Source organism: Coptis chinensis, chromosome 9 (assembly GCF_015680905.1).
Source record: "Coptis chinensis isolate HL-2020 chromosome 9, ASM1568090v1, whole genome shotgun sequence".
NCBI classification, from domain to species: Eukaryota; Viridiplantae; Streptophyta; class Magnoliopsida; order Ranunculales; family Ranunculaceae; genus Coptis; species Coptis chinensis.
Window position 1 is genome coordinate 75595895 of NC_141464.1, and position 13659 is coordinate 75609553.

At 36.3% G+C, this 13659-nt stretch overlaps 1 protein-coding gene across 1 annotated transcript; it reads right to left on the reverse strand.

Moving 5' to 3' along the window:
• Nucleotides 1-615: 615 nt before the first annotated feature.
• On the reverse strand, nt 616-7438 carry LOC147478094 (phosphoenolpyruvate carboxylase 2-like). The gene is made up of 11 exons (XM_086582063.1): nt 7220-7438; nt 6780-7050; nt 5882-6273; nt 5646-5730; nt 5139-5361; nt 4719-4822; nt 4530-4617; nt 3242-3396; nt 1767-2765; nt 1275-1661; nt 616-1170 (listed from the first exon to the last, which is right to left on the reverse strand). Exons 2-11 carry the CDS (start codon nt 6942-6944, stop codon nt 874-876), a joined length of 2895 nt encoding a protein of 964 aa, XP_086438189.1. The 5' UTR covers nt 6945-7050; nt 7220-7438; the 3' UTR covers nt 616-873.
• Between the last annotated feature and the right edge of the window lie 6221 nt (nt 7439-13659).

Here is a 13659-nt window from a genome sequence, read left to right on the forward strand (position 1 = left end):
TGATGTACAAAAGTTCAATTTAAACGTAAAATAATAGTGGAAACACTCTTGATTTTTTTTCAATAAAATTGGGGTTAAAATAATAAATTGACACGATTTTATTTTGCTAAATTCACCCATAATGACTTGAGTGGCATAGCCACATGTTAAATTCTAGTATATATATATAGGGAGGGATTCGTTTACCATGGTTTTTTATACCACGGTTTATACTACGCCCCTTTACAAGATGAGTTAAAAGCTAATATTTTGTAGATATGATTTTCTAACTATGGATAGATTTTCCACAAAAATTTGGTTCATTTGGAAATCTATAACCTATTTTTCAGCCCAGATTTTTCGATTTTGCAATCATCTTTTAACATTGTTAAACATCATCAAATAAGCTGATATATATATATTCAATCATCATTAAGAACATTCCATCTTCATATATGCCATGAATTCCATTAAAAAAGGCAATAATTTAAAGAACGTCAATAGAAGGCGATCGAACATGCAGACAACAAAAATGAAAAGAACTAATATGGTTAAGTGGTAGAAATCTTATGTTGCCTAAATACGCGTGTTTTTTGCCATGTTTAAGTCCTGGAGCATAAGTTTCTTCACTGCAAATTGGACAAACCAAAGTTTATTTGCATTAGTAACGTAATAGTTTTCATGAAAACCTTGAAGCCGTTGCTATATATTTTTTATAGGTATCTCTCTGCTCATACATCCCATTCACATCAGTAACCTAAGTTCAAGTCCAAAACATGGCCAGCTTCAGCCCTTAGGGAAAATATAGATAGATATCACGCATCTCCTATAAATTTTAAATAGGTGTAACTTTGCCGGATTTGATCTATTAGGGAAAAATAGAATGGTTCGGCTTCAGCCCGTGTTCTGCATTCCTGCAGCAATACCCTTCATGGTCAAGATGAGTGTGTCTTCCAGACCAGGAGCATATTCACTTGTCGGGTTTAGCTTCACCAGCTCTGCTGCAGGTTTGTTGGATTCACCAATATCCTTTGACAAATGCGGCCTCAATTTCACATGGTAGTTGGAGTCTCGGATCCGCTTCAATGTATACGCTTGGCAAACATTCAAGGTTGTAATGTAAGAATCACGAAGACGGAGCCTCTGTCTTAAATAAGGGTCTCCTTCGAGGATCTCCTTGTGACCAGCAATCTACAAAGACAATACAGAAGAATAAGTAATGAGTTGAAACAGCTAAATGAGAACCTGTTATGATCGTAGTCATAAGAACGAAAAATAGCAGTGCTTCATTTCACCTTCAGGAGGAGGCTCTTAGTTTCTTCATGATTGGTTCTCAACTTCTCTCCAAACGACCACAGATCCTCTGACACTAAAAGCTTGTCATATAAAGCAGCAATGCCTGGATCTCCCTTAGCAAACACCATTTCAACTAAGTCAATCGTGACTCTGAAGAATGGCCATTCGTTGTACATCTCTTGCAACATATGGAAATTCCTGATGTCTCTTTCAATGATAATCTTAAAAGCAGACCCAAAACCAAGCCAGACAGGGAGATGAAACCTCGTCTGAGTCCATGCAAAAATCCACGGGATAGCACGAAGTGATTCAATTCCACCACTTGGCTTTCTCTTTGATGGACGACTCCCAATGTTCATCCGACCATATTCCAACTCTGGCGTTGCCTGAAATAGGAAAATAAATAAATACTATTGGTTATCAAAAGCAATATTGGCATCATTAAAAATATGAATAGATAGTTTGGTCCGTCCTTGCAATGCAATACTTACACGGCGAAAGTATTCGACGAATCTTGGTTCTTGGAAGACAATGGAACGATATTCCTCAGTTGCTATGACAGCCATCTCATCCATAAGTGCACGCCATTCTGGCTTTGGTGAGACAGGGGGATGCATACCATGCTCAAGTGTAGCAGCAGTGAAACGCTGGAGCGTTCTAAAGCACAAGTGTTCTTCCCCGAAAGACTGCTCAATGACTTCTCCTTGAACTGTCACACGAAGAGAACCATGAATCGTGTCTGGTGGTTGAGACAAAATAGCCAGATGGGTAGGACCACCTCCTCTCCCGACTGTCCCGCCCCTGCCATGGAACATTGTCAGTTTCACGCCATATTCCTTTGCAACCTTTATAAGCTCCTCTTGAGCTTTATATAATTGCCAAGCAGCAGAAAAACGCCCGGCATCCTTCCCAGAGTCAGAGTAACCAATCATGACTTCTTGCTTCCCGTTTATCCTGTTCTTGTACCAGTCTATTGAGAAGAGACGAGCCAATGCAGCAGGAGCAGCCTCCAAATCTGCAAGCTTCTCAAACAATGGCACGACCCTCAACGGCTTTTTCACTCTACATTCACGCTGTAAGAGTTCCACTGCAAGCACATCAGATGGTGCAGTGGCCATTGAGATAATGTATGCACCAAAGTTATCAGAAGGAAGTTCTGCTATGACATGAAATGTGTTCAAAACATCAGCGATTTCTTCAGTCGTTGCAAGATCAGGACCAAACAGTGGCCTCTTGCCACTGAGTTCAGATAAGAGCCATTCCTGTCTCTGCTCTTCAGACCACTCACGATAGGATCCGATACCCAAGTGTGTCGTGATGGCATCTACGACATCCGTGTGCCTGTCTGATTCTTGCCTTATATCAAGTCTCACAAGTGACAGACCAAAGGTAGAAACTTGACGCAAGAAATCTAGAAGGCTTCCATCAGCAATTGCTCTATCTCCACAGGTGCAGAGCGATCTGTAACAAAGCTCAAGAGGCTCGAGGAACTAGAAACCAAAAAGATTAAAACAGTCAATACACTCATGATGATCACAGACAAATACCTAAAGAACATAACATTGGATCAGCTAAAGTAGTTTTCTATTTTGCTTTATTTTTCTATGTAACTGCTACGTAAACTATTTCTCAGTACACTACCCAAATGAGGCCTCTGCTTTGATGTGATGTCTCAGTCCAAATCTTTGCTTAGTAATATTTCTTTCTCAATTCTTTGTCAAAGTCAAACTCTTTTCTCTCTGTTTCTTTTTCTCTCCCCACCCCCCCCCCAAAAAAAAAAAAAAAAAACTCTTTGTAAATGAACCATGTTTACCATTGAAGGCACTGAAAGAAGGCGTAGTTCTTTATGTAGATATTCTCACACTTGGATATTTTTAATTAGATTAGTTCCTTCAGTGGTAATGAACATATTTTAGTTGTACTAATAACACACAGAAAAATAATTAAATAAAGAGTATAAAGATACCTGCTCAAGGTTGGTATAAGTTGCCTCCTCGGGTATGTCAGAGATCCCACTTGATAGTAGATGGCGAGAGCGCTCACGTGTTTGATACAACTTATCCCTCACATCGCCAAGAAGAACACGATAAGGTTCATTTGGAGGAACTTGCTTCCAAAATTCTGCAACCACAAAAAAAGGTAAAGAACTGATGAGATTTACCAACTATGAGATTCCAAGAGCACTTTTAATAAATTGCATAGAGTACATCTTCACTCGAATGCAATTCTACCTCCAGAAAAAAATCATTAGGAATTAGACCAAATACTTAGAAATGTACAGAATGTTTCAATTCAGTAAAATTGAATGCTTTGAAAGCAATAGATATATATACTGAATAAGGCAGTTTCATAAAATTTCAGTAGGCACAGATTCATACTATAAAAAGACACGGGTAGAATATACGAGGGGAATATATTATAATGTCAGTTCTCAACTTGTGGCCTCGATCTAAACAAATGCAAGATGAAATTAATCCTTTCATTAGACCCACGCCATCTTCAAATTTATTACTCCAGTTCTTAGTTAGTTTCTAAGTTTCCTGGTAGTGCACTAGTGCACATAGCATTAACAATTTAACACTTTTTAAGAAACAAGAAAATGGTTTCTAGAATAGCTTCTAAATGTAGATAGGCACATGTGTGTGCATATGAGGCTGGTCAATATGACACCATCTTTAGGCACATCATGTTGGGCTCACACCTCGTGATACATGAGTGGCTGTTTATTGCAAGGATGATATGCAGGATGTATGTGTGGACCTGTATTCAAGAAACCTGCTTAAATGATCTTAGCAATGGAACTAATCATTTCCACTAAAGTGATCAATTAGTTGAAGAGAAATGTAAATAACATTCCATCCAGTACCAAAACAGATTTTTCTTTCCTGATCATACTAACACTAAATTTAACTCAAATTCTCTCCATTGGATGTCTTGATCAAGCCCAATCTGTTGTCTTTGGAGTCTGGACTAACAAAAGTACAAGCTTCAGCTACTTGTGAAAAGCACTTAGGAATCAGAATATCAGATTGTCTACTTGAGCTATTCCAGCTGATCAGGCAGTTACTGGTCGAAGAAGGCGACCACTTTCCGTAACAGTACGCAGCCGAGATAGATAAGAAAAGCACAAGTTATGTGGATCCTGATAGACAATAATACTTTGCGATTCCACTTTTTATTTGAATAATAAGGTTTTGAAATAATACCCTCTGAAGAAAAAAGTAGTTTATTGAAATATAGAGTACATGACATACCTATGTAGTGCTTTGAATCTTTCTTGGTGGACGCATGAAGTTCCTCAGCGCGGACACGAAGTTCATCAGTGCAACGCCACATAGACAACTGCACAGAAATATTTATGATGGTGAATGATAAGAATTGAAACAGAATATAACAAGTACGTAAACAATTGTTGGATCTAAGAGAACAAAGCTTTTCCATACCTCAAACATAAGCTCCTCTATCTGGGAATAATACAAATTAGCAGCCATCAATCGAGCCAATAAGCATACATCTCGAGTAACCTCAGGAGTTACCCTTGGATTTCCTACACATTCCATATGAAAAATATATTAGGCTAACTGATCTTCTAGTTTTGGGAGGACAAAGCACACAAGCACAAGCACATTCAAAAGATAAATCAGATAAAAAACATTCAACTTCAAGAAGACCGTAACGATCTAGTATATCAAACAAAAACAATGCACAAGGTATTAATTCTAGCTAATTTGTAATCAAATATGAGTGGTCTTCTAAATCACCTCTTCCGAAATGCTAGTAATATGATATCATCGAAATCTAATTGACAAAACATAAGCATTGGCGGTAGATAGTACATATTCAGTCTTGACAAGGGAACTTACCATCTCGGTCCCCGCCCATCCATGAAGAAAATTGAATGAGGGGAGCATTGTAAGGAAGACGCTCATTTATCCCTATGTTTTTCAAAGCTGTATCAACTCGTCGTAAAAACTTCGGGACACCCTTCCAGATAGTCTCGTGGAAGTAGCTCATCCCAGCTCTCATCTCATCTTGGGGAGTCGGTTGAGTTCTACGGATTTCATCAGTACGAAATGCAGCTTGAATCTGCACATAGGAAAGAAAAATCAGCATGCTGCAATCGAGCATTCACCTAAATTCTTCCTTTTGGCTCTAAAAGGATATACCAGTTTTTTTTTTATTATAAAAAAGACCAGGCATTTGCCGGGGGAGGGGGAGGGTTAAAATCATACTGCAAATGGAAAATGGTGGTCAATTCTCATGCTGGTTTCTGTGCGCAGGACACTATTAAGGAAACAAGTACTTCAGGTTTTCTTGTACATCCAGTGCCCTTCAACTTGTAATATCCATAAGTTGGGATTTAAAATTACCTCTCTTTGAAGAGCTTCATCAAGCTCCTGCTTGTCATCAGGAGTAATATCCTTGGCATACAGTTGAGCCAAACAATTCCGTATCCTGAAAAGAGAAAAACAAAAACCCTACATCCATTAAGCGCCTAACTAACATATTAAGAGCTGTTCAAGGAAAACGTAGATGGCGAGAAAAGAAAAAGAATATAAGTAATTTTAACATATCAGTAATAGACAACAATAATATGAGATCAAACCTTCCATGTTTCTGGAGCAAAGATCTTCGGACTGACTGAGTAGGATGCGCAGTAAAAACCAGATCAACAGTCTGATTCTTTAGAGCATCGAAAACTTCTTCAGGAGATTTATTCAGCTGTGTTACAAGTTTCTTGAAAGTCTCTTCAATGTCAGATTCAGTCGTTGCAGAGTTCTCATCCGCGAAATCACCCTTCTTGAGTTTGATCCGTCGCCTGTAAGCTATCTGAACCTCTTCAGCCAAGTTTGCCAAGTTAAGCATGTGGGAGAATGATTTAGCAACAACAATAGAGTCCCCAGGATCCAAACTCGTTAACATGCTTCCCAGCTCCTCCAATTTACGTGGATCATGCTTCCCCTCGTACTCAGCAGAAAGCTCATAGCACTCCTGAACCTGAAGCAGAACATGATGAGGAATAGGTTAAGCCATTTGCCAACTAAATAGAATGAATTTAATCTTTCCCCAGTCTCAAATTTCAATGAAACACGGCTAACAATAGTAAATCACAAAAAATAAAGATACAATCATTAGAGAACTAAAATTGAGAAGGTCCATAAAGAGTTTATTCTCTACAACTAAGATAACCTGGAAGAAATTGCAACATAAATCTACTAATCCAAGTGGAATCCTCAAAAGTTTTTAAGTCCAAGTGTCATTGGAGTACATACAAAACCATATCCACTATACCACACTCTGAGAAATGGAGTTCAATGTGCCCCATTCTAAGAATTTGGAATCAGGCTCGGCTCAGGGATGAACAAACAATAAAAAATGCAAAACTTCAGAAACATTGTCACACATTGAAATGTAGACTCTGTTTTTTTTTCTTATTCACCAGTCAGAACTAAAACTTGAAACTTAAAAGTCAAATTCCATTACAAGGAGAAATCGATGCATACCGTTTCCTTAATATCATCACCATGCAAATCCTGAAGAATGTCCAGAAAACGATCTAAGAGAAGTGCATCATACTCGATAAGCTTATCATCCTCAGACACCTTTCCAGGAACTAAAAGCCTCAGCTGAGCATCTATAGATGCCATTTTCTCCAAATTCCTCGCCATCCCTTCTTCCTCCACTCAACTTCACTACAGATCCTTACCCTTCCAATGCGCCAAGGGGCACGGTACGGTAAATCCTACTACTAAACCAAGAAGATCTTGAAAAAACCTGCCAACAACAACAACATATACATTAGCACCCCAAATTGAATTTTTCCAATGCAGATATATAAGATCAGCCAAAAAAAACCCCTACAATCATATTAGAAAACAAACACTTCCAAAAAGTCAATTTCTTTAAACAGATGCATAAAAGGTACATAAACATGAATGGACACCTGATGATGTTGATATAAGAAGAAAAGATGAGTATCACCAGAATGGGGCTGTCTCTTATATTGCAGAACACAGAACTGAGAACTCTGGATTGGATTGGGTGTCTATTTATAAACAAAAACAAAGACTAGTTTAAAGGCTTCTGACGAGTTCAGAGAGAGCTCAGTTGTTTATTGGTCCATTGAAGACTTTTATTTTTTTGTTGTTTTCTGTTGTTTAATGAGAATATTCGCTTATTGATCCTATATGTTATTTCTTTCCATTGATACTTAGATTTGATACTTTTTAACGTTTAACTTTCTATTAACAACGTCGTTATAACTAGAAATGTGAACTAGAAAATAATTTCTAAGAAGCAGCCCAACTTGTTACCTCTACATAGACGCTAAGACGCCACATAAGATTATTTTCTCGCATAGCTATCTTGTTCATGAAAAGTTATTAGGGTTGCCCAATACAAATCTGATTTTAAACTTTGGAGGGAATGTTTCATTCAGTATCAATACATTTTAGACCAAAACGGAATGAAATATCACATTTGGTATTTTAGAACGAGACGGGATAAAATATCTCGTCCCCTCAATCTAATTTAACAAACTCCAAACAAATGAGATCAATCACTTCATATTCTCCACCCCCATTACGATTTTCTTTCAATTTTTTCAATTAAACCTCACACTTAATGACTTCTCAACCCCTCCCTCCCCCAATGTGGATGAGGAGGACAAAATTGAGTTTGGCTTTAACTTTCCACTACGTTGTGGGTCGACCAACACCCACCATTAGCGTCAACATCCGTCCAACACGTAGCAAATAGCTAGAGTGGCGGCATCTCAAGTAAGTTTTATAATTTTTTTTATTTTTATTTTTGTTAGTTGATATCAGGTTTGTTGTTGTGTAATTAGTTTGAATTTATTGTATTGCGTTAAAAAAATTTGAGTTGAATTTATATCGTGTTGAATAGTTTGTTGTATTGCGTGTAAAATGAGTGTAGACAATGCACCTATTAAATGTCATGTCATGGTGGCATTGTTTGAGATTGAAGACGGACCCTAACTTTATCACAGTTACTAACATTATAGCCACCACACCATTTGGGAACTTGTTAAATTCAAATTTGAGGAAAAATGATCATGCATTGTTGTTTGGAATAGTTGAGATGTGGTGACAATCTACCCACACGTTCCATTTCCCATGGGGTGAGCTTGGGATTACCCCTATTGATTTTACTATGCTCACGAGTATCCCTATTGGTTATAGAGATGTCGTTCATTTTGATGAAATTTTGGAGGTTTTACGTCTGCAATGAGTTTCTTTGAAGGTTTTGATCTTGTAGAAGAGGATGAAGAAGACATGTTCTTTAGATTATCAGTTGAGCACTTTAAGGGAGGAGGTATAAATATGAGTTGGTTTACTTCGAGATACTTAAATAGGCTAAAGGATAAGCCGAGGGACTATCACATTGGCATTGAGTCAATCGAAGAATATATACGTGCACTCTTCTTTTACTTTATTGTTGCGGCACTATTTGGAAACTCTGATAGTTTCTTACGTGTTGGGTGGATGGTTGTTGTCTTAGGCGTAAAGAGGATGTGGGATTATGAATGGGGTCAATCAAAATTGGTGTACATTTACCGTTGGCTATACCTCGCAGTTGAGACTAAAGCCGTTAAAGGCAATTTGTGCGGCTTTGTTTGGATTATATCGGTAAGTCTCATTTATTCAGTTATTGTTCCATCTTATTTATTTATCTAGTTAGTTATTGATTTTGGCATGTTTATATTTATATTGATATTGTATTTTATCTATTGATTTAATATTGGTGGTACGAATATTTTTGTGTAATGCATCTTGTGTTTAAACCGTTGTAACAAAATGAGACTCATTACCTATTCCACATATTCAAGTATGTGGAATAGGTAATGATCCATCTCATAATTTTCATAACATTCGTCAACAGATTGAGTTTTTATGAGCTATACGAATTGAGTGGCAACCCTGGGCCTCTTCTTTCATCTTTTCGACCCCTTATGAAGATATTCCAGATGTTCCAGAGAATATTGAGAATCGTAGATTGTCATATATGTGTCATAGAGAAAAGTTTCTTTCTCAATGACGAGTGATACTTGTAGGGTTTGTAATTGCATGGTACCTTGGGGTCCGATGTTGGCGTCAAGTATCTAGAGAGATTGTTATACCTTACCTACCACCCATAGATATGACAACCTCTGATATTCCTCCCACAACTCTTGCACACTATAGAGCAAACCCAAATGATTAGCCTTACGCATCAACTTACATTTTTATGGGAGACTATGACTTGTATTGGAAGGGCATCTCCAATTGGGGGTGTAAATAGTATAAATCCAAATGTTAAAAAAAAACTCATTCTATAATAGGGTTGTATATCGGAGGTAATAGGCTATTAGTCAATGGATGGATGGGGTGGAGAATTCCCCATCTGGCTATTTATAATACAAAACAGCTCAGTTTTTAAGCAGAGTTATAAGGGCTTAAGTGGTAGTCCTAATTTTCTCGGGATTTGTGCTAATACTTTGAGAGTCCTATTAAGTTTTCTAATTAGGTTTAGTCATTCATTCTTTTTAAAACACTACCAATTCTAACGGCAAAGAGTCCTACACAACTAAAACCCGACAAAGATGGTAATCACTTGGAATACGACTTTGGAAATCATTCTGCCTATCCAAAATATGCTTCCTCACCATTTGTAAGTTATTTAATCTTTATCGAACGTGCTCTTATATAGTATCTTCTCATTCTATTATCCTTAAGATATCAGTTACGTTCATATATATTTTTTTTCTTTTTGGGTCATGTTGTAAGCAAGGAAAAATCAGTCTCCCTTTGCTCAGCCACCTACCTTCCGCCATTCAAGATTTATATGTTGGAAACAATGCAAAGGCCAAATCATTTAGAGAACACACTCGAGGATATAATTTGGCTAACGTGTTCACCAGTCTCGGTTCCAAAGCAGATGATAGATTTTTCAGTGGGAGTAGAAAGGCGTTACTAAATGTTTCTATTGATCTGTCCGCGATTTTCTAGACAAAATGTATGTAGGATTTAATGCAGCAACAAATCGACTGGTTGAAAGTCACAGAATACTAGCGTGGAGCTTCAGTAACTCAAATGTATATGTGGGTGAACTGTTGGAAACGTCGAATTTATCTTCATTTGTTCCTCGAGGAAAATCTGTTTTTGGCTCAAGTGGATTTATTGCATTTTTCTCATCTCTTTATTTGACATTGCAGTCTGAAGAGAGTTTAAGTGTATGACTTTGTTCAGGAAATTATTTTAGGTGTTTAACCTGTCTTATTTGATTCACTTTAGTTTTAATGGAAATCTGATCTCAAAGAAAATTATACTAATATGATGTACTTTGTTGTGCGATTCTATTATTGTAGCAAAGGACGAAATGTACATGTTCCTTGTAGAGAATTTAAGCTTCCACACATTCTGCAAAGTTCCTTAGGAGGCAATGCAAGAACTACCACAATTTGTACAATCAGTCCTGCAAGAAGTCACCCAAAGTAGTCGAGAAACACCATTTTGTTTGCAAGTTGTGCTCAATGTAGTAATGTCTGACAAGGCTTTGGTGAAGCATTTGCAAAGAGAATTGCCGTGAGCCTATTCAAATACCACGATAGCTCCCAATATTAGGGAGACTATTCCGATGATTTCTAATAGGGTAAGAACTATTTTGCTAATTTGTTCAAGGCTTTATTGCCGCAAACAACAAGTTTCCTTGGAGATACCCTTCCAGGCAATTATATTAACTAGTATCGTGGTATGTTTGTGATTGATTTTTAATTATCAATGTTAAATCATTATTTGGTTTTTATATTTTTTAGGTATGTGTGATCAATAGCTACCTAAGCTATCTTAGCTTCGGTTATGCTCTGGTTGAAAGGTTTTAACCATAAAAAGTTGGGATTGTTCAAGCTGAATAATCCAACACACAGACACTTAGGTGAATTCAGTCAGCTCATTGTGACATGCGACACTTGGTCAGCTTAATGTTGGGTGCTTTAGTACTAGGTTATTGAATATATAATGAGCGATATATAGTGGCGTTAGTCCTTTTTACTTCAGATAGACGCCGAGGTTATACTTCAAGTCCTTTATATATACCATTTGGGCATCATACTAGACCACCCTTTAACCGTTATCATCTGCTCTACTCAAAGGACTCTTTGCATGCATATATGTTTGTTCATTTCCTTTTCAACCGTAGAAACGACTACTAAAACCATTCTATTAGATTGTATGTACCTCATAATTAAGATTAGTATACTTTATTGTACTTTAAACAATTTACTTATCTTTTTAAGTAAAGTAGGAATGCAATAACATGTTTTTTGCTATTTTAATTCAAAAAAATTGGTAGGATTGATAGACACTTAGAAAATTTCTATGGTACGTTACACACATACATCCATCAAAATTGTGGGACAAAATTTTTAAAAGTAAAGATTTGGCTTTAGTTACTAGAAGCATTTGTACTGGATTGCTTGACCATATAGCTAGAGTGGCATAGCCACGGGTTAAATTCTAGTACAATAATACAAGCTCTCTCTATATACTTAACAATCCATAAGAGTAAAATGTCCTAACATCTGTTATTGTCCCTCATTGAAGAACGTAACTTTACATCATAAATTCTCAACAACAACTTGCTTCCATTCCATGAAAGGAGTTGTGGAACAAAAATATTTCCCTAAAGAGCCTTGGAAACCTATACAAAATAATTATTATTGTGAATTGGTCCAGAGTTATTTTACCCTACATGAGGAAAAGAAAAGTAATTAAAATCTTATCACACCTAAAATTGCAAAAATGTAAAACCAAAAAGTGCGGTAACTTACTTTATAGTTTAATGCAATGTGCACGGACTTGTTCCAGCAGAAGGCTGCAAACGCTCATAAAAAAGGACCGTACTCATCTTCAGTCTTAAAGCTCTGTAGATCTCTATTATTAAGGAGGTATGGGGCCCTTCTTATATATATGGATATGGGGGGTGCGTGTGGGGGCGTTCGCACCCCTTGAGATTAGAAAAGCTCCACTACCATATAACTAATTGCCTTGAAAAATCTTCAAACTATAAGGACTCGCACCCTAATTTTTTTTAGCAAACTTCCACTACCGCACCCCCAAAATTTTCACAACTATAATAAGAATATTATCAACAAAAAAAATAGTATGAAAAAGAAAACTAATAAAAAATATTCTAATAAACAAACTTTTTTTTACTTCTCCTTTTGCTCTTACAAAATTATCATTTATCATTTATTTTGAGTTCAAAACCATTAAAGAGGGACAAATGTGTCTTTGAATGTTTGATGGGTTGATGAGATTAAAACAAATAGCTAAAGGCCCAAAGCCCAACCGGTCAGTTTGTATAATTCTAATCACCAATAACAAACTCGTATGCTCTCATTCCTTCCTTTCACTCTCAATTCTTAATCAAACAGTCAGACCTCAACCTAAAAAAAAAAAAACAAAAAACAAAAAACACAAATTTATAAACAACTTGCGGCGTAGCTTGTTGCACGCTTGTCCTAATTATTTGTAAAACACATTATCATTATCAATAAATTTTCACTTAAAAAACACAAAACAAAACAAAGTAATTTTTTATTTTCAATGTTAATATTTTATAAGTCTATATAACATTATATATAACATTATAAGTCTATATAATGTTATATAGACTTATAACATTATAGGAAATTAACAATTTGTTGAATTGTTGTAGTTAGTTAATAAAAAAGCTCGGTTGTCATTTGTAGTCACGTTCGATTCACTTAAAAACGTAGATGTCACTTAAAATCATGTTTGAAGTTTTATTTTTTTGTTTGCTATAATTGATTTGCAAAGCATAGACATTGTTTTAAAAGACGTATGAAAGTGGACCACTATTTGTTTTAAGCATTTGCGACAAGCCCGTCACTTTTCATTATTTTGAATGGGCTACAACATATTAAGTCGGTCGTCGTTGTCTTTTTTTACACATTTGCCTCCACCTATCATTGGAAGAGCTACACGTTGTAAATGTATACCTTATGTATTTGGGAGTTAGATAGAGTGTACAAACCCTAACCAACATTGTTTTATTCTGTTCAATTTTAACACACTTTCGGTTTTTTGGCATAGCAGTATGTTGAGCTCCTTAAAATATTGCATAAACTTGTGCATAATAATATAATGGCAGCAGGTTCTAACAAATTTGTATTTAGGAGGATAAAATTTGTCATTCAAAAAACTTACGATGCAACTTGTTCAACGTTTGTCTTAATTATTTGTAAAACTCGTTATCAATAAAATTTCCACTTGAAAACAAAAGAAAAATATATAAAAAAAAATATGGACATATATATTGTAATAACTCCGATAGAAAGGATTAGGAATTTAGGATGATTAT